General features: G+C 41.2%; 1 protein-coding gene across 2 annotated transcripts in view; it reads left to right on the top strand.

Annotated features, from left to right (window-relative positions):
• The window catches only part of ccser2a (coiled-coil serine-rich protein 2a), a 59,010-nt gene that overhangs the window by 4,009 nt on the left and 32,927 nt on the right, over nucleotides 1-22,074 (top strand). For both annotated transcript variants that reach the window (XM_039621570.1, XM_039621571.1), the window contains 2 exons: nucleotides 9,110-10,590; nucleotides 10,680-10,891. In XM_039621570.1, the coding sequence (XP_039477504.1) occupies nucleotides 9,153-10,590; nucleotides 10,680-10,891 (1,650 nt within the window). In that variant the 5' untranslated portion in view covers nucleotides 9,110-9,152. The remainder of the gene's footprint in view (nucleotides 1-9,109; nucleotides 10,591-10,679; nucleotides 10,892-22,074) is intronic.

Genomic DNA, 22,074 nt, shown 5'->3' on the forward strand with positions numbered 1-22,074 from the left:
CCTTTCTGTTTTTCAAAGAAAATTACACAGCAGGGGGACATAGAAGTACGAGTATCCATTCACTTTATTCCACAAAGCTCCTGAGGTGAATGGAAATGTTTCTCTATTATCTCAGGACTCTTTCAGACAGGTTCCCCTCCAGTTGACTTAATATTTACAGACGATGAGAAAATGGACACAAAGCATTTTGCGAACGTTAACTGCCAGCAGTGGCCGCATTTGATGTGTGGATGCTTTGTTCTTCCTGGCTTTACAGAGACTGTTTGATAACTACTAAATAAAAATGTGCTGTCTAAAGAAAAAAAGTAGTGATTGGGAGAAGTGTTTGTTGAGACAGCCAGCCTGATAGAGTTAGTAGAAAAGGAGGCGGCACAGGAAAGAGGGAAGTGGGTCATAGAGGAAGCTGACCTAATAGCATTGTACCATCCATTCACGGGATTAATCCAATAGGAACAACTATTAAAAGCTTACTGTTTAGACGTATGTCTCATCTTTGCGACCTTTCTGTTGGCTGTCATGGAAAACATTGCTTTATTTTTTAAAAGCCACAGTTCTGTCCTGTCTTGATTTCTTTCTGCTTTGTATGTCCCATGAGGGTTAGTAAGGAAGAGGTTAGAGGTGGTATAGGGTAAAGCAGGCCTGTTTGCATTTACAAAATGTGCTTTTTGTGCTTATTCTCTCAGCAAAGTGGTGCATGAGTCAGAGTTGTTTTTGCTCTTTTGTGTACAATGAGAATCCCCTTCTTCCACAAGATAGTGTGGGTGTGCCAAACATGTACACAGCGAATAAGGTCTAGTGCCAGCAAGTAACATTGTAAAGTGTGTATGCCCTGTGTTCTTTGTTAATTTTCTAGCAAGCTTACTTGAGACAGATGAAGAGAATACTCTGTTCATATGTCATGTGGGTAGCAGCATATCCACTTCACTTCACATCGTCAGCCTTCGTCCTTTGTGTGGGTGAAGGCTCAGTTTACTGAGGAACAGGTTTTTTTTAGGTGGGATTCTTCTAACTGACTGTTCCAGTCAACGACTCCATGGGGGAGGCCCTAAGATAAGCTGGAAATTTTGAGATCCCATGTCTGTGTTAAGAGTTGTTGATAAAGTAAAGAGTGTTATGCCATTGCTCTGATAGCATCCAGAGAATAACTTGGGCTAAATCAGGAGGTTGTGAAAATAGCCATGAACTCCGACTGTGACCCTGAGTTGTGGACACTGTGTAAATTTATGTGTTTGTGTTCCAAGTTGTTCCAAAAATTGTGCATTTATCATGTAGTAAAAAAAAAAAAAAAGTGAAAATGAGTTTGAATGTAACACTTATACTTTTAGGGTCAATTTAATGTTAATGGTCATTAAAGTGTTGATGCACATGAATTCATTTTTCATTCATTTTTCTGTGTAATCTTAACTTCAGATCACAAATATTTGTGCAGGAGCATAACATACTTCCTCTGTGCTCTTGATTTACACTGTAGATATTTTCTTAGTTTATCAAGTAAGTAAGTAGTAAGTACTTTGTGTAATGTTTTGCAGTGAATTGAGTGCTGCTGATAAAGATTTACAAAGTGATCCTCATTTGATGGACATTTAGTGTTCATGCTGTTTGCTTATGGACTCCTTGCTGACAAGTTTAGTCATAATGCCATTCTGATTGCATTGATGTTTAAAGTTTTTGAGTAACATGTTATCTTTCGCATATTAGTAAGCCAAAGAGATTTTGGTCTGTTTTTCTGCCCTCAGTTATAGATGCAAATACTCGCTAATGTTTTTGTGTTTCTTATGTCTTTAAACATGGTTGTAAAGAAACTGAATATGTTTGCCAATGACTAGATTTAGCTCCAAAATAGTAAAGAAAGGTTACTAGGTTACTAGGTTCGAATCCACTGGCTGGCTGGGTCCTTTTGGTTCTTGTTGCTCCAGCTTCCTTCCAAAGACATGCAGTTAATGGGTTAGGTTAAATTGATCACCTAAATTGGCCATAGGTGTGGATGTTAGTGTGACTGGTTACGTGTCTCTCTGTGTTAGCTGGCGACCTGTCCAGGGTGTACCCCACCTCTTGTTCAGTGGCGGCTGGGATAGGCTACAGCCCATCAGCAACCCTGAATTGGATAAATGAAAGGAAATAAATGAATGAATGGGTTAGAAAAAAACAACTACAACCTTTAAGTTATCAAATCTGTGTCATATCTAGTAATTAAGGCCTCAGTACACAGGTGTAGTGACCAGTCTGTATCACCCTTGCTTGGAAGAAATGTTTACCGGTTCTTCACCTGGATGGTGAGTGGTTTCTGGAGGTTGCTGGCTGTCACAAGGTGAAATCAGTTTCAAAGGAGGTGCTGCACCAAAAACATCTTTGTGATTGCTTTGGTTGCTAGCAGATTGCCACATTAGGCCATAGTTTGCATTAAAGATGCCAGTTTATCTGCAGACACATGCCATTTGCTGTCTGGAGCTTTGGTAAAACTTGAAAAAATGCACCAGAAACCAGAAATTGAGAATGTTTACTTTAAAAGTAAAGGTTGTGCTTGGTGGATTGTGCAGATTGTGTGTATTTACAGACGAGTCAGCATCTTCCATGCAATCTAATGCGACCACAGCAACCTGCTAACAACCAAAGCAAGGAGCAGGAGGTTTTCAGTGCACCACTGTATACCTGTTTACGACTAATTTCGTCCTAGTGATTTCACACATGCCTTGTATCATCAGAAAAATCCAGGTTAGCATTAATCTAGAGGGATAGTGTTAGTCAAGTGCAACGCTAAATTGCACTGAAATCCTCTGGGCTTGATCGTAGGTGTAAATACTTCCCTGACAGAAACCCCTCACTGTGCAGTGACTTCATATGAGCCACATTTTTACTCGTTTATGACTAAATTGAAACTGCAGGTTGCCCAGTGGTATAGTTATTCAGTGCCTAGCTTGTATGACCACACAGTAATATGGTGTTCTGTGGACTTACTTCAAAAACCAGGCTCTGACTGCTTTTGAACAGCTCTAATGACCTCGCTGACAATGACTGACACCTGTGCTGTTGCTTGGTGACATTTATCAGCCGTTCTCACCCTTGTGGCCAATCATAAGTTGAGAATTAAATGGGGCTGTCAGCTGCACTGCAGTGTTCTCACAGCATGGTTCAATTGAAGGTCATGTAAGGAGGGACGGAGAAGACGGAGAAATGTCCCTCAATGCATGTCATATGTATACACCAAACCTCGAATATACAGCCTGGTGTTAGTAGAATGGGAGAGCTGACATCTGTCCTGTTATGACAGAGAACATAATTAGAGTTATATAAGTGCCACCAAGACTTCCACAGCTCATGACACCTCAGAAAGGGGTATTTTTTTTAAAAGATGACTCAGGGTAGATTAGGAGAACTTTTCAAAAGGTGTCTCTGTGTGTCGTGACTAGTCAGCAGTATGACTCAGTTTGGTTCAGACTTTCTTTGGCAGTGTGATGGTTGAATGTATGAAATATATCCCAAATCAGTGTCGCATCACAACAGTATCCTCCTCTGCCATTCAGCCTTAATAGAAAGTATTTTTGGCTCAAATTAGCTTGACAGTTATGTACTTTGCACCTCCAGTGTAATCGCATACGGGCAGAACAGCTGATTTATATTGAGCCGTTTAACAAAAGCGTTGAGTGAAACAAAGTAAAACCTTATTTATGCTTTAGAAATGCTGTATGTTAGCCTCCAGTTCTGCTGCTGTTATAATGACCATTGCTTTAGACTCCATGCTGGGACTTATCAAGGCATGTGAGATCACAGACACAACAGGATGAAGTGGTAGTGCTCGAATGGTTTTAGTGCCAGCACTTAGCAGAAATGGTTGACTGAATGGAACCAGTATGCTGTGTTGACCATGAAATGAGTGGAGGTAAATTGAATTCACAGTGGAGCTTTACAAGAGCCACAGTATATTCCTCTTTACTGGAGGCAGGATCTGTTTCCTTGATTATTCCCTCTGGTGATCTCATGATAGCATAGAGCAGCATTCTGTAAATTGCTTCTTCAGCTTGTAGATAAGCTTTCCTGTGTTGGGGGCGATTATGTGAATTTAGTTTTTAGGCTTTTTAACATATTGCGAATCATGTTTTTGGTGTGTTTTCTCTCCTCTGCTCTCCTCTCCTTTCACAGCACACTGAGTAGGACCCCTAAAAGATTCCCCATCAAATATTAACGCCCTCATTCTGTTCTCTCCACCCACACACCCATCAGCACGCGCGCCACACACGTCACTTTACACGCATACTCAGGCACACATGCAAAGACAGAGCAGGGCAGCATACAGCTCAACCTTTGAAGTGTGTCTTCCTTTTCCTGTGCTCTACTTTCTTTTGCTGCTACCTCACTTTCAGTTTAGATGATGGAGGAAACAAAGTGTAGATCCACTTGACTGCATTTATTTCTCCCCTTGTTGATTAATTTGGGGATAAAAATGATGAACAACTCAACATAAATTCACCAAGTTAAGGTAATAGTTTTTAATCTACTTTTCTGTGATGCACATTAGGAACTAGATTAGATGACTCTCACTGAAAGATGCATTGATGTGATGATGTGATTTTGTCTTTGCTTGTTGTGGTCTAGCTGTAGATCTCAGTGCCGTGGCTTGCCACACCTTATCTTGCTCCTCCTCTCTTGCACTCACTGTTTCCTCTGTTGCACTCTGTCATTTGATCTGCCACGTTTTAGTATAGAACATTACCAAATCGTCAGTGCTTTGTCATTGGATTAGCATCCTTTAACATCAGTGCAGCTCTTCCCAGTATTGCTTTCACTCAATACACATTAGTCTAGCGCCAGCGTTACTTTCATCCCTGTCTCATTCTATTAGCCTCCTCTAATGGCACTCTGTTAATCTCTTCAGGGACACAGCTATGACCCACAACTGCTCTGTCCAGATGACTGGCCTAGTTATTACTCCAGTGAGACTCTAGACTCAGTCAATATATGCAAATGAGGTTGCACTTTGGTTTTGATTCAGTGCTGTGTGAAGTTGCTTAGGCTGTACATTTTCGTTGTTAAAATGTAATTTAGTTGGTTGACACAGTTCCTAAATGACTGAGATGATGGTAAAACTGCTTTAAGATAGAGGTTGATTGGGCATGGCTGGTGTGGCCCATACACTTCAGAGCTTTATTCTCACACAGTAGAGCAGGCTGGATGACATACTGTGCTCTTCAGACAAGGATAATGTGTCAGTTGAGTTAAATTAATCTGCAACAGGAGAGACAGATTAAAAAAGATGGAAAGTAGAGTAGTAGGCTACAGATTTGTTTATTTTTATGATGTTATTGTTTTTGTTCAGTCCCACATGAGGTAATATAGTTGCTGCTTTCAACCCCTTCAACTTAAACGCTGCTTAAAATCTGACACTTTAAAAATGACCTAACAATATTTTTGTTAGAAAGACAGGAATGAATGAATCTCATGTCTGAGATACCACGGTGGTAACTAATACTTGACTTTGGATTGTAAGGTTAGTGCATGAGGATATTAGTAAAAATATTGATACGAATCCCACCAGAAACATTGCATCTTCCTTGACATCGCTTATGCTGTAGTATACTTATTGCAGAGTCTGAATAAAGTCAAATAAATTTCTCATCCCTTAAATTATTAAAAGTCTGCTGATAGAAAGCTAGAAGAGGAAAAAAAGATGGATGTAGCTTGACATACTGCTCTGTAGAGAGATGGTATGGAGGCTTTGTAATGATAGGGAACTATGAGCACTGGGAGTTGGGGACAGATTAGCTGTGGGGATAAACAGCAGGAATGGGGATTTACTGTGTGTAGTAGAGCACCTCCATTCATGCGTAGCCCCAATGACCCAATAGATCATCGCTCCAGGCTGTCGCATCCTATCTGCATCCATCCTGTTACTCCTGAAGAATGCATCTCTTTAGTTTGGGTGCATGTGTGCGCATCAAAAGTGAAAGCTTTGCCAGAAGAGAAATGAACGACCTTACTAATCCAGATCAAATTTTTCAGCCTTCCTGCTCCTCTACCGGGTGCTTTCTGCATGGCTGTCCTCTGAGTTTGAAATGAAGGAAGGCCAAATACCCTGACTGTCACGATGAAATAAAGTGCACCATCCCTCTGGGACAGAGAGGAAGAAAAGATGTCATGTCACTTTACTGTTCATTTCACACACAGGGATCACTGCTGGGATGCTAAGCTGCCCGTCCAGCAGAGGATCTCTCTGTGGGAAAAGTGTGCCTTGAGTCTCGTCCTTCTGTTTCTCCCATTCTAATTGCACTTACGCGCCTGTCTCTGTCTTTTCTAGTTTAAGCTTACTCGTGTCAACCCTTCTTCTGCTTGCTTTTGTATATCACAGATAATTTATGATAATGATATAATGATGCTTTGGACATCGAGATGAATGTAATCTTTTAGAGCTTCACTCTGTAAACCTCTGCAATATTTTGCTTTCCCGTGACATCATTTTTCAGTTCAGGGAAGGATGCTAATAATCCTGACAGCTGGACTATTCCTAGGCTATTTTACTATTGGAATCACATAAAAACCATTTAGTTATAGTTCAGACCTCACTTGATTTCAGCAAAGGGATATTTACTTATTTAGCAGTACTTGGCTGTGGGGGAGGGGCAAGTCTCCAGATATGAGCGTTTGACAGATGGTCTGCACGGTTTACTGCGCTACTTCTGAATGTGTGTCAGTCAGTTAGGATTTTGTTTATTTGTGGCTCTGCTGTGCTGACCTTTGTCTTTGTACTTTTTTATTGGAATAGAGCCAGTTAGGAAGTCTATTTTGTGCGTAGAAATTAGTAAAAGGCCATTCACTTTGAAATTATTCAGCCAACAAAAATGGGGTTATTGTATATTTGAAAGTATAGAAAAATCAATATAGACAATACACATCTGAATGCTAATACTTTCAAGGCCTTGATGATAGGACATTATTTGCCTGTTGATTTGTAGTTATTTGACTGTTTTAAGGTCTTATAGCATCTATCTCTCCACTTGTTTGAATTTTTTGACACACTTGCCTTGCGGTTAATAAAAGGTCGAAACCTCAACAGTGTTATTTTTCCTTTCAGCATCTCTATAAACAGGCAGCAGCTTACTGATTATAACTTTCATTGGCTGAGTGATGGTTGAGATGACCCAGGTGAACAAGTATTTGCCACATTTGCTGTGTGAGTTTGCTGCTGTGTGGTAGTGACCTGCAACTGTAGATATGAATGAAACTGAAAAGGTTGTGAGGCCACTGACAGTTGCAAAAACCCGTAGTCTAATCACCACCCATTAAACACACACAGACAGGCGTAGTCACTACCCCCTCCAGGGCAAAGAGGCTTTGGTTGCCCTGCCTGCACATGCTGACCTGATTTTTTTTTTTCATCTGTGTGTAAGTGTGTGATTTTTGCATCTATACACATGCGTGTTTGTGAGACAGATTAGGAAGGTGGCATTGCCAGACACTTCTGTGGCAGAGTCTGTTTGAGCACGTGTGTCTGCATGGGAATGTGGGACACTGTAGCAGAGAGGTTTTTCCAGGATAGGAGACCCACATTGTGACGCAGCACACGCCCTTCACCTCTTCAGAGTTGATTATTGCTCCAGTATGTGTGTTTGTAGCCGTGTGACAGGTTGTCAGGGGATCCTCTCATGGGAGTAACTGCATGATCTGCCACAGAGCTACAACACAATAAGATTTCTTGAATGATAACTTGTATTTTTAAATAACATTTGGTGTAACAGTAGGGTTTTTTTTCTGTTGGCACTTTTTGGTAACTGATTTGTTTCCTTACACAGAATGTTTGCTTTCTGCTAACTACACCAGCCATCTGGGTATCACCAACTTTTCAATTTGTAGTATTCCCTAGCCAGATGGATATAACATACAGGTGCACCACCAACATATGTACACTTGTCACATGGGTGATTGAAACTGAATGAATCAAACAATGAGCCAGAGGGAACAGGCTTGTATTCTCCCTTCATTGGCTTTAATACTGTATATCCTCCTTTCACTATTCATTATGTTGGCCACCTTCCCAGCTCTGTTTTCCCCCTGTCCCACAGGCAAGTGTCTATCAATTTGCCCACTTTTTCTTTCCTTTTCTTTCTTTTTTTTTTTTTTTTCATTGGCGAGACAGTTTGGAAGCAAATTGTCCAAAACCAGTGCCAGGTGCAGGGCTATTCATCTGTAAAGCTCTAAAGAAATTAAAGCACATTCTATGAACTTGTTATTAATCTTAAAACATTTACTTAATCTCAGTAGTTTATATCTAAGAATTCACAAATGTTTCCAACAGAGTTCAGTGAAGAGACATCAGATTTACCATGTGGGATTCAAATTTGTGGGTATGAGACAGCTGAAAGGGCAGAGCCTTTTTAATTTTAATTCCACTCACAGTAAACAGTCTATGAAAAGAAGATTGCAACCGTTGCGACAGGTGGAAAGGAATATCTTTAGCACTATTACTGGATAATTACAAGATAATTATAATAGCATTGCTGATGAGAACACGCAATTGCATGTGTGTGCTTGTGCATCTGAGTGCATTTGCTAGTTGCAGTATCTTAACTGCGTTTGGCATTCTGCTTTCTGGGTTGGGCTTTCATTAGTAGGCTTTGATGTCACTCAGAGGAAAAGATGCTCTGTTATAATAAAAACTCCCAAGTGTGATAAGCTTTAGAAAAGTATCAAAACAATTAGTGACTATACGGATCTGTTAGATAGTGCAACATGGTTTTCAGTTGCATAGGTTATTACACTGAACATCACAGATCCACTGCAGGTTGTGTTGATGACAAGAAAAACACATGAAAGTCAAATTAACATATAAATAACCAAGAGTTCACTGATACCGGTTTCTGACATTATTTTAAAAAATAAAAGTTGTTTTTTTTGAATGACAGATAAAAAGAATTGCGGGGGAGGTGTGTGATTTGTTTTTCTTTTATTTAGACAGTTTGTTTAGACATTTAGACAGCAGGATGGATATAAAAATAAGAATTATTAAAAGACTAGTGATTAATTCAAATGTTTTACCGTGTGATACTGTATCACTAAGTAAAGTTATGGACACTCTAATCACATGTTATTCTGTTTTTATGTCAATTTTCTTTTTTCTCAGCTGTGCAAAATTCCATGCCGCTCCATGCCTTGGTTGGCATCTAATGGAAGAAAACGCACCCATCAGGTCTGCCATGGTATCCAGACTGCCTAAGTTCGGTGGACGCTCCTCAACTAGTGGCACCAGTGCCGTTTCTAATGGTTCTGCACATCCAGCCACCCCTACTCAAGATGGCAAGGTTGCTCCATCAGCAACACGCCCAAATGGTGTGATCCAAGCGTCATCCTTTTCCCTAAAATTGAAGAGAGATGAGGGGGTAAACCCCTCTAGTCCATCCATTCCCACTGCCCCTGAGGATGAAAGTGAAGACAAGGCTCAGACACAGCTTCCCTCTGTGATCAAGGAAGTAAAGAATGGCTCTCCAGCAACACCTAAGATGCGCAGATCAGGCTCTTTGATGGTGGCTGTCTCAAGCCCAAAGGCTATTCAAAAGCAATCCTCAAAGATGACTCCCAAAGTTGGGACCAAGTTAGGGCAGAGCCCCATGAATGGAAGTTCTAAAACAGGTAGTAATAGTGCAAGCATTCCTACTCAGACAGGGTTGGAGTCTCGGCTTGTGCGACCAAGGTTAGGCTCTAGCTCTACCAGAAGCAACTCTCAAGACAGCCTGTCTCAGTCCAGTGAGAGCCTGAAGATTGTAGCACTGGACAACATGGTTCGTTCAAATAGTTTCACTCACTTTAAACAGATTCCCTCGCCCACTAGTGAGCCTATGATACGGTCTTTCTCTTTTAATCGGGCTGTGGAACTAGCCAAGCCTCTGGCCAACACTCAGCTGCGGCCTCCTCGGAGTACTTTTATCAAACCCCCTCAACTGAGTAATGGAAGAGTGGGTTTAGGACTGCATGGCAGCCCTGGAGGTTCAGGTGGTTTAGGTGGGGTTGGAGGACTTCAGTACAGCAAAACTTCTTCAGTTGCGTCCTCTCTGCCTGGCCCTTTGATCACTACAGCACCAACTACTCCTCGTACTTTAAAGAAGCCTCTGCTCCCCAGTAGTGTGTTGACCAAGTCAATGGCAAGCAGTGGGGGGTCACTGTGCTACAAATTTCCCCGAACTGGGCAGGCTAAACAGCAGAAGTCTCTTTTAGCAGGTAACATTAAGGAGGATATCAGCTCTTCAACTGCCTCTGATTGTGTAGGTCTACTGGAGAATGAATCAACCTACAAGGCTGAAAAAGTAGATTCTCAAAGTGAAAGTGACAGAAGCTCTGGGAATGCAGAAGGAAAAGGAGGAGGAAGTGGTGCTCTTGGGCACAGTGAAGCTGACCAAACAGCAGCTGAGACCCTGGAGGACATGTCCTTATCTTCTGCTTCATCTCTAGAGAGAGGTGACATCAGTGAGGAGTTTCTAGATGACTTCGACAGTGTGGGAGATGTTTTCAGTGATGGGGACCTGCCTGACAATAGAAAAGCTGCCAGTGATGCCCAGCTAGACAGCCTCCTAAATGAGACCAGTGACTGGGAGTCTGTGGATCTGACTGGTAAAATTCACCCTTTGGAAAGCAGATTCAAATAGACACAGTGCTATCCTTTGTGGTGTTTGTTCAGTCTTTTGTCTATGTGGTTGCAGGTCATAAGGAAGAAAGTCCTATGCAGGAGTCCCAAGGATCACTGATGCTATCTCCAGAGCAGACGGACGCCCCCCAGATTTCATCTGTGGAGCTGTCACCCTCCAACAGCTCCGGTGGAACCTACATGTGGGATGAAGAGGGGCTTGAGCCCCTTGGGGGGCCTGCGGCTCATCGGTTAGACAGCTATGATGACTCAGAGCTGAACAGCATAGTAAGTCCCCGTTTCACCTTTAACTAGTTTTTACATAAAAATGTAATAACCCCACAATTAGTTTTTTCAGTTGACTCTACTCTGATTGTGATTTAAAAAATATGAAATTTTAATTATTTTAAGCAACTAATTAACAGTAAATTAAGAAATAGTTTGATATCCATATTTCTGAAGAATAATTAATCAATTATCTGTGTTAAAAGTAAGCGTTCTTCTTTTGCCAATCTTCCCCTCCTTGCCTTTAAGTCAACTGGCAGATAGCTCAGTAGCATTTTTTAGAAAATGAAAGAGGTGGAGAGCAGCCAAAACCCTTTAGCGATTATGTGGTTACTCGGGCTAAAAACCTCGGAGAACACTTAGAGCTGCTGCTTTAGCTGATTGAAAGTTGGCAAAGAATAGGCTTGTGTGACTGAGAACTGGATTTTTTCCAAGTAAGAAGGAGAGAGTTGAAGGAAATGTAAAGGTTTTGAGCCTTTAAGCATGACCTGCTACACATTAAACAAATGGTCTGTTGACATTTCTATGGCTTCTGCAGACAAGAGTTCAAGCATCTTGCTGAGCTCAAAGGACTTTTGATTTTCTCGACCAAGAAATGGAAGGCTAAAATATACCCAATGTAATGAATGTAGTGTTAATTTAAAGAGCCAAGTCTACGTTTAGTTCTGTCTTGTCTAAAAATACACTGTATATACTTTATGCCCTACTTGTAGATTATGCTGCCTTCATGGTGCCAAAGTTCAGTAGTCGGTTTCACTTTCAAATAGTTCTTCTTTTTATATTTATACATTAAATGGCCAGAACAAAGTCTGTAAGAAAAAAAAATCAAAATTTTCTAGTTTTCAGTCAGCTCTTTCTGCCCGTCTCATGCCAAGGCTTCGTTCTGTCTCAAAGGAAAACTAACCTGCCCACCAGCCGTGTTGTAATAGAATTTCTGGCCTTGCTTTGATTCTCTATATTTTGGTTCCCAAGCACCTGATCTCAGGAATGCATAAAGAGCTTAAAATGAGCTGGATTAGAAATTTTATAATACGCTTTGTGTGTTTACTACTTTCATTATGTGACACAACCTTCAAGGCACTGAAAGTGCCACGTGTTTATCTCACAGTAATGGATTAGGAGTGAATACAAAAGCAAAAAAGCACTACTGGTTTTGTGTATGTACAGGATGTGCCTGTATTTGTTCAGTGCTGTGATCATTACAAGCACATGTGCATTAGACATGTGTATGTGATCAGGAGTCAGTCAGTATATCTGTGTATGCAGATGAGTGTGTTTGAGTGCATTTCTCTAATAGATTAGTTCAACTGTTATCATGATGGAGACTTCTTGAAAAAGCAAGGGTTCGATAAAAGTCCATCTATAATATGGACAGCATATCGGAGCATGACGTGTATTTGGTCATCTTGTGGTCCACGTCAACCTGTTTACTGCCCTTTTTATTTAAAAGATATATGTTCATTAGTACTCAGAAATATCACAAGTACAACAAAGGATTCTCTGAAATATAAATAAAAACAAAATGTGTTGTTTTTCACAATTTCAATTTCAACAATTTCAAAGTCTTATATTTAATTGAAAATAATAAAAATAGACAACAAATATTAAAACTAAGAAGATTAATTTTTTTGTTTCTTTTTAAATGAATGCCTCCCCCCCCCCTCAAAAATAACTTTAAAGACAAATGCAAAGCACTGTAAAATTCCAAAAATTTGCCATTGTAGTTTGTTATTGTTGCTGGCTTATTAGATACAGCATATTTCAACAACTTTTTATTTTCCTGTCACACCTTTTTAAAAATGTGTTCCTAGCATGATATTCAAACAAGAAGGGAGCATTTTATTCAAGCAGTCATATTTTAAGTTTCAGTATTTAATATGTTATTTTTTTACAAAATCTCGAGTCATATAAAGGGTCATGTGGCAATAACATTTAGGCATGTAGACATGGGGAGAAACACTTTCTATACTCAGATAATCTTAAACTTGTTTCTTGGACATGACAGTGAGTTTGTGCCAAGAAGTCATCAGATCTTACACTAATGGAGTAAAATAAAAATCCACTTTGATTCAGTCATTGAACTGCTAGATGATGCATCTCTGGATGTGACTGGACACTGGATAGACTGGATAGATGTTACGATGCTGATGCATTGACTTTCACTGAGTATTTAATAAAGCTCAACAACCCAGACGTTTGTAGAGGAATTGCTTCATGCAGTATCCATTTCTTTTGAAGAACTAGTGTGGTCAGTGAAGAGGGCAGTGGTGATATTGCGTGTTGTATGATTTGAATGAGAGAAATGCAGTTAAAAAAAGAAAAAAAAAAAGGTAATAAGTAGGACCAAAAAGAAAGAGAGAGAGGGAAACTTAGTGGGTGACTGCTGGTGTGTGAAAATTAACTCTATGGGGAATCTGCCTTTGAGATATTTAACTGAGCTATTTGATTAGAGGAAATGAGCCCATTTACTGTAATTGGATGCAGTTATCTTTCTCTAACCCACTCCTTTTTCTACCATTTCCTTTCCATCTGTTTGTGTCTGTCATTAATCATTCTCCCCTTGTTCACCGAGTAAATATTTTTTTGTAATAAGTAGAAGAAAGGCAGCAAAAATAATCCTGTCACAAAACAGTGGATGTCACCAAATGGATTGGTAGATTGGTGTCCTGCTTAATCAATGTGTTGTGTAATACCTTTTGAGACCCTGTGTTTATTTAAGGGGTAATTGAGTTAAATGCTGCGGGAGTTTGACTTCACAGCTTCTCAACAAACTCTCTTGAATTCAATGCTGGAAAATAAAGAAAGGTGGGGTACTTGTGCCCAATTTATGTGGTGTATTTAAAAACATTCTCTCATAGTTAAGAACAAAAGGTAAAAACTAGTGTCCAACTGATGCTTACACAATAGCATTTATGCATCTGGAACATGATGTTTGCTTTCCTGCCGGTATTGCTGCGCTGCACTGCCCTGCAGTGCCATGCTCAATCCACTTGGAGGCACTGTGCATTCTTTAGACAACACGATGTGGGTGCGCTTGTAAGTGCTACTGGTTTGTGTGTGCCAGTATTTTTCTGGCTATATGTGGCCCTATCTGCATTCATATGCCTCTGTGCAAAATCAAGGAGTGGGCTACCTGAGCTCATAATAACATTCCCATGATGCACCATGCAGCTCTGTACTGTACCAGCTTTACAAAATTGGCATTGTGAAATGGAGGGCCACTTTTCACAGTTACTGCCGATGTATTCCAGCCCTCAGCTCAATGTTTCATAGAATGCAACAGCACCAGTAGACCTGGGAACATTTTATATTTAAACTGCTTGAATATTTGAAGGTTGTTTTTTTGTTTTTGTTTTAAAGCAGCTCACAGCCGATCATAAACGCAGTGGGTGAAGACAAAGCTGAAGCTGACACAGTATGAAATTCACATGCTGATTGATGCGTTCTACTATTTATATTATTGTGGACAATAATAGCAACCCATATGCATTGTAACGGCTCTAAAAACATTTTACTTCTGTGAAGCGCATTTGTATTATAATGTGTTTTAACAGTCAGGTGTAATTCTTCATTTGGCATTGGGTTTTGTTGTGCTGTTTTGCCTCGCAAATTACTGTAGAGTCGAATCAGTCCATATTAACCTTTTCATCATGCAATGCAGGGTTATTAGATTGTGTTCTTTGACATTATCATCAGAGCTTTTTTGAGCTTTGATTTGATTCCTATTTACCTGAACTTTGTGGTCACATTTAAATGGAGAAGTGAAATTAGTTCTGTTGATTTCTTGAACCATAAGCATGGAACTTTCTCTCGTTTAAAAGAAAATATTTCCCTTCCTTGGAATTACAGCTCAGCATCTCCCTTCACAGTATGAAACCTTGAATGAAATATTCTTCAGTGTTATCTTTTTTTTGCTTATAATTCTGCATGTTTTAATCCGTTTTTCTCCTGGGTAGCTGTTCTTTTTTTTCTACCTTTTTCCTTCATTCCCTCCCTCTTTTGTGTGTGTTTCCTTACCAAACTCAGGGTTGTTCAGTAATCCTTTGGTTTTTCCCTTGGCTTCCTCAAAGCTGCAGAATTACAGTCGCCTCTTATCCCTGATTTATTTATTTTGCCTCTAATTTTAGGCTTTTGTGGAGCCAGGTTGAGACAGGTCAATTCATTAGTGTTTAAATGAGTGAGGTGCTTAAGCCTTTTGTCTGCAGACTGCTCAGCCATTTATGGAACATGGTGCCAGAGCCCCAGCTATGCTGTTGTTTTAATGAGGCTTATAGCTCACTTGCTTTTGTTTGTCTTGATTTTTAGACCGACAGCTGCAGCGCTTTAAGGTAAATAGTGGTTTTTGTGTACATCTCTTTTGGTGCATTCAGTCCTTTGTTTAGGTATCGTTGCACAGATACACACACAGTTCTACCTTATGAAGACAGTGGTCAAATGACATCATGTGATCTATAATTATCAATCATGATCATGCTTCATACCCACAGTTGAGACCAATTTTGTTTACCATAGATCATTACCACAATGTTTTTATAAACACTTTGGATTCCCAGCTACACCCCCACCTGTTAAAAAGAATTAAACTGCTGCTTATTAGGGCCCTGTTTGGAAGGACAAAGACAATAACATAGCAGATTGCCAAGATAATTGCAAAATCAATTATAGTGACAAAATTGGGTTGATTAAGTGTGATCAATTTATGGACTTTAAATTTAGCTAGCAGGCTTTATTGCTTGCAGTCCAAGGAGTGCATCTGTGAAGATTTTACCAATATATTTGACCTAGCTTATTGGGATTGCAGATAATTAAATTTCAGTAATTTTTAGCGAAGAAAATTAGCAAACAAAGGTATGGAAAAACTATGTCAGGTAATTTTTCTTCGCTTGGGCACATACTTTGTTTTAATTATAACAAGAAACTAATAAGTGAGTGCTATAAAAGGTGAGTAGATTTTTAAACAATTCCCTGCTTAATATCATTAAGCAATCCCAGTATTAGATTGCTTTCACTGTGATGTTTGCATTTCCCTAAGTGGACTGCCTTACAGTGTAGCTGCTAGGGTTTAGACCCTTTTAGCTGGACTGTAAGGAGGGAGGAAGATGTTTTAGTTTGAGGAGGGTGATGCTTTTAGTAAGTATTCTCATGGTCCAAACCAAAGGATATGTGATTCACTGAATGTTTTTGATTGCACATGTTTTTAAAGTAAAATACCTGTTTAAAGTACATGTAAAACCGTGATCATTATTTAAAACTGCAAAGTATGAAATGGCACGGAAACATGAGAATCAAATATAGTCTAGTCTTACTTTCACAAGTATTAAAGAACTGCTGCATTGATGCAGCCTGTTTTTGTTAATCATACTGTTTATTTGTGACCAAGATCGTTTTTATACGAGTGTCTGTGACTACAGTTTATAGACTATGTACAGCACTGTTATTTTGTCAACACCAAATGAAATGGGGGAGGAAAGATAAATCTTGGAAAGACATACTGCTGATTCAAGTTTTCTCCAAGTCTGTTTTACTCTGTTTTGCAGCTGCTATCACTCATTAAACAATGCCAGTCAGTATATTCCCACCACAATGCCTCTGTTTCTGCTTTCCAGTGCATAATATAATTGAAGAGGAAAATAATTACATGAAGAATATTGCCACTTTTAGCAATATCATTGTTTCTTTGATGAATGCAAATGATCTATATATGTAGATAAGATTTTATGTAGGAAGATAAGAAGCTCATTATTATATATAATAGTAAAAAACCTGACAGTATGTTAGGGTCACAATGAATGGAAGACATCTTCAAACGATCAGTGTTATTATCTGTAAATTTCTGGAACATTAAGGGGAAAAAAGTAGAATATAAAAAGTGATTCATTAAATTATTTTTATGCTATAAAGGCACATTCACAGCAACAGACGAATTTATATCAAGGTTGTGCCAAAGAAGCTCTTAATATGACTTTTCTAGTTGCTACAAGGTACAAGTTTTGTGTCTGCTCAGAGTCGTCTTGAGCTTTTAATACCAGCTTTTATTTAGGAGTTTAGGTGTAAATGCTTTAGTTGTAATTAAACATGTCGCATACCTACTTTGCCATATATTGGAATTCCGTTATTAGACAGGATGTTGGTTTGAATATAAGCTCAACCAGTAATTTAAAAATAATATATTTTTTTTTTATTTTAACTGAGAGTCGATGATGACATGTATTTTTCTCTCTGAACCCAGGATTTGTTGTTGTTCTTTGAATTTTACTCCTGAATATATTGGATATTAACCACTCACAGGATATGCCTAACCATTCCTGTTTAAGCCAAGAAGACTTGGAGTACAAACGGGAATTATCCCCCATTTCAGTCATCCTGCGGTGGTTCTATTCAGAAAACGTATTTGTGAGTGTTCAAAAGCTGCAGAGTATTTGGGTGAATGGACTACAATGACATACAATGACTGTCTCTCTCTCTCTCTCTCTCTCTCTCACACTCACACTCACTCACTCACTCACACACACACACACACACACACACACACACACACACACACACACACACACACACACACACACACACACACATAACAATAGGTGCCCATGCAGTGCCAGCCCATTTTTAAGAAACAGCGCTGCATTGACACTTAAGCTGCGATTACACAGTGTTTTTCTTCAGATGCTATTTTGTGAGGTACAAAAGTAAAGATCTGTTTTGGCTACCCTGACAAAGTAAGCAATGTAAGATTTCCTCACAGGATTGCAGTTCACTTTATATGGATTGAAAGAGGTAAAACCCCCCACAAAAAATGTCAGTCTACAACTTCACCCTGGCAACTGTTGGTTTTAAACTTTTATTTTGCCCTGAAGTTTGTCTTTTTAAAATGTTAAAACAAAGATGAACGTTCTCCAGATCTGTAGTTTGTGGTTTTAGCTCACTGTGTGCCATGAGGCTAATTTACATGCAGACCATGAAAAGCCACACTTCAGGGAAACAATGGTTACAATGAAGTTTTCTACCATGAACTTTCATTGAGTTTTTCCAAGTCTTCATGCTGGCAGTCTTGTATTTTTTATTTTTATTTTTTTTAGGAATAACTCTCAAACTGAGAGAAAGAAGTTTAGCATTCGACCTTTTTCAGTGACTCTGACTGTTTTAATCAGTGTTTGAGCCAGGGAAGTTTGTTCGAAGATCCAGCTGATGTCATTGTGCAAGCAGAGCACCATGAAGCAGATTAAGCTGGCAGAACTACCCGAGGCTTTTTATTGTTCCTAGAGCTGCTCATCCTACAGAGTTTGTATTGCAGGAGACAAAAACACTTGATGTTAAAAATGTGCACATCTAATTAGGGCTGTGCGATATGACCAAAATCTCATATCCCGATATTAAGACATCTATCGTCCGATAACGATATAAATCACAAAAATGTAACATTTTCTGTAAATTCTGTGAATGTTGGGCAGCTCGACTTGCGTGAAGTGTTTCCAGCTGGGCGTCGCGTACCTGGAGTCGAGTGTTTTAACTGATGCATGAAATGATACATTTTTAGACATAGGTTGTAACGGCTGCTGTTTTCTTTGTGAGTATTTATTACACAGCGTGCTGCGGGGAAAAGCCTGTTCTAACGTTTGAGTCTAAGGTTTATTTTTTTTTTTAGCACCTGACGGCTCTTTTTTGCTTCTCATCCGTAAATACTCTTCAAAACAAACAATCATGTGAAAGATGCAAAGTCTCAACAGGATCTTGAGCTTTATTGTGAAAGGTTTATGTGGAAAATAAACAAGCGGACACGAGGTGGTGTTACCGTCGTTGTTGCTAACGACAACGCATAAAAACGAATAGTTATGTCTATAACTTCTGTTCCCTGAAGGAGAGGAACGAGGTACAACACATAAGTATGGGATATCACGCCCTCGCGTGTCCTGGCTGAAGAAACCTTTATTCACGCCTTTAAGGCAGATGACGTGTGATGACACGCGCACGGCCCCGCCTGCACATATAGCCGCTGTCATCACGGTCATCCCTCAGTTCGATAGCCGCTCTTCACCGAGCCAACTGCTCAGTGGGGCCACCTTGTGTTGTACCTCGTTCCTCTCCTTCAGGGAACAGAAGTTATAGACATAACTATTCGTTCCCTTTCAGTCGATTCACTCGGTACAACACATAAGTATGGGACATATATACACGCCCCGCAGAGCAGCCACCGAACCAGAATCGGACCACCACATCCTTAGTGAGTGGTAGACCCAGCAGAAAGGACAGCATGAGCCACCGAAGGGGCTGTAACGTCCAACCGATAAAACCGCACAAAAGTGTGCGGTGATGCCCAACTAGCTGCCGCACAAATATCAGCTACAGGCACCCCTTTAAAAAGAGCCCATGAGGTTTCCATCCCCTGGTGGAATGAGCTCTCACCCCTGTGGGGGCAAAAAGCAAGACCTGTGGTGCCGTATGCCAGTGAGATAGCATCTATAATCCAGTGGGACAGCCTCTGTTTAGACAGAGCTCTACCTCTATTTGGATTAGCGAAGCAGACAAACAGCTGGTCACATAAACGCACATTCTGAGTGCGCTCAATGTAGGTGCGTAGCACACGCACTGGACAAAGAGAATGCATCCTCCTCTGCTCCTCAGATGCAAAAGGAGGGGAGCAAAAGCTCAGCAACTCAAACTCCATTGAGCTATAAGATGCAGGCATGATCTTGGGAAAATAGGCAGCATTTGGACGCAATACGACCTTGTGGCCATCAGAAGAGAACTGTGTGCAGGAGGGATGCACAGACAGCGCATGAAGGTCACCCACTCGCTTTGCGAAGCCAAAGCGAGAAGTACGCAGTCTTATATGAAAGAAATTTCATATTCACAGACTCAATGTGTTCAAACAGGGGGCTACAAAGGGCCTCCAGCACCAAAGACAAGTCCCAAGCAGGGACACTGGACTTAAGCACGGGTCTCAGCCGGCGAACTCCTTTCAGAAAACGTATGGCGAGGGGATGTGCACCTGGTGTCACCCCGTCAAAGCCAATATGACAAGCAGATATAGCTGCTAAATAAACCTTAATTGTGGAAAATGAAAGGCCCTTATTCAGCAGCTCCTGCAGGAATGTCAAAACATCCACAATAGAGCACTGAAATGGGAGAGTGTGGCGGTCCTGGCACCATTGCTCGAAGGCTCGCCATTTGTAAGTGTACAAACCTCTAGTAGATGAGGCCCTAGTGCTCTGAATTGTCGCTATCACACTAGGTGGCAAACCCTTAGCAATCAAGTTTAACCTCTCAGCAGGTAAGCATGAAGGCGCCATAGATCTGGGCGCGGATGAAACACTTCTCCTCCCGCCTGAGAGAGGAGATCCCTGCGGAGAGGAAGCTGCCAAGGACTCGCTGCTAGCAGGCTGATTATCTCTGCATACCACGACCCTGTGGGCCACTAGAGTCAGAGAGAGGGAATGCTGACGCACTCGCTCTGGAACTGGAGATCTCATTTCCACTGGGGGAAATGCATACAGTAGCACGTCTGGCCATTGGTGCGCTAGCGCGTCCAAGCCCAAGGGTGCATCGTGGTCGATTATGGAGAAGAACAGGGGGCAGTGAGTATTTACCCTGGAAGCAACAAGATCTATTTGCGCCTTGCCAAATAGATCCCAAATCTGAGCCACTATTAAAGGGTGTAACCTCCATTCTCTCACCAGAGGACCCCCCCTGGAGAGAAGGTCCGGCCCCAGGTTCAGGTGGCCCGGGACATGGGTGGCTCTTAGAGACAGAAAATGAACACTGCACCATAACAGCAGCGAGCGAGACAGCTTCAACAGGGGAAGAGAGCGTGTTCCTCCCTGCCTGTTTATGTAAGACACCACTGTTGAATTGTCCGTCCTGACTAAGACATGCTGGCCCTCCAGGACTGGACGGAAATGCTTTAGAGCTAAGAACACTGCTAACAGCTCTAAGTGGTTGATGTGCAGCTGGCGCTGGGCTGCGGGCCAGATCCCTCTCACTGATGCACCCTCGCACAGCGCTCCCCATCCTCTTAGGGAAGCATCTGTGGACACCACCTTGCGAAACAACACCCTCCCAATCCGAGAGCCCTGATGCAGCAGCCTGGGCGCCCTCCAAGGACGGAGAGCTAGCATGCAAGACGCGGTTACCGGCAGCCTCCTCCAGAGGTGACGCGATGCACACAAACGGTGAGAGAGAGTCCAGCGTTGAAACGCTCTCATTTTTAACAGTCCAAGTGGCACTACGGCGATCATAGACGCCATCATGCCCAGCAAGCTTAATATCGTCTGGAAACGCAGTCTGCGTCCCAGCTGAAACTGAGCGAGGCAGCGATGAAACGCGGCCACTCTGTGCTCCGACAAACGTGCGTGGCTGGAAAGCGAGCATATTTCCAAACCGAGGAAAGAAATCTGCTGACTCGGGATTAGCGAGCTCTTTTGAAAGTTCACAGAGAACCCCAGTGTCTGAATGTGTGACAGAACCAGCGACAGCTGTGTCTCCGCCTGCTCTCTGGAGCAAGCTACGAGAGCCCAGTCGTCTAGGTAGGCTAAGATGCGGATGCCTCTCTCTCTGAGGGGCGCTAGCGCTGCCTCGGCACATTTCGTAAAGGTGCGAGGAGCGAGCGACAGCCCGAACGGCAGCACTAGGTATTCGTAGGCTACGCCCTCGAATGCAAACCTCAGAAACTGCCTGTGTTTCGGGTGTATAGCCACATGAAAATAAGCATCTGTTAGATCGATTGTTGCAAACCAATCTCCCGGGCCGACTGCATTCAAGAGCTGTCTGAGTGTTAGCATCTTGAACCTGTACGTTCGTAGATACGTGTTCGCCCCCCAGTGTGTCTGCAGGGGACTGCATCACCTGCCTGACCTGGCTCATTCTGCCTGCAGGCTGAGCATTTGTGATTGTTTGAGAATAAACAACACTCTTTATTGATTGTAACATGGAAACATGTACATTCATACATTTTGTTGGAGGGACCTTTTCTGGGGCACAACAATGAAAAACAGCGGGAACACTCGATGTGGTCAGCTGAACATTTAACCAGTGTTGGGTAAGTTACTTTAAATTTGTAACTTAGTTACATTACTAGTTACTTCTCTAAAAAAGTAACTCAGTTACTTCAAGTTACTCGTTACTTTCAGAGTAACTAGTTACTAGGGAAAGTAACTTTGGTTTTACTCAGAATTCTCTTGTTAATGTGT

This window comes from Oreochromis aureus, linkage group 13 (genome assembly GCF_013358895.1).
Source record: "Oreochromis aureus strain Israel breed Guangdong linkage group 13, ZZ_aureus, whole genome shotgun sequence".
Taxonomy (NCBI): Eukaryota; Metazoa; Chordata; class Actinopteri; order Cichliformes; family Cichlidae; genus Oreochromis; species Oreochromis aureus.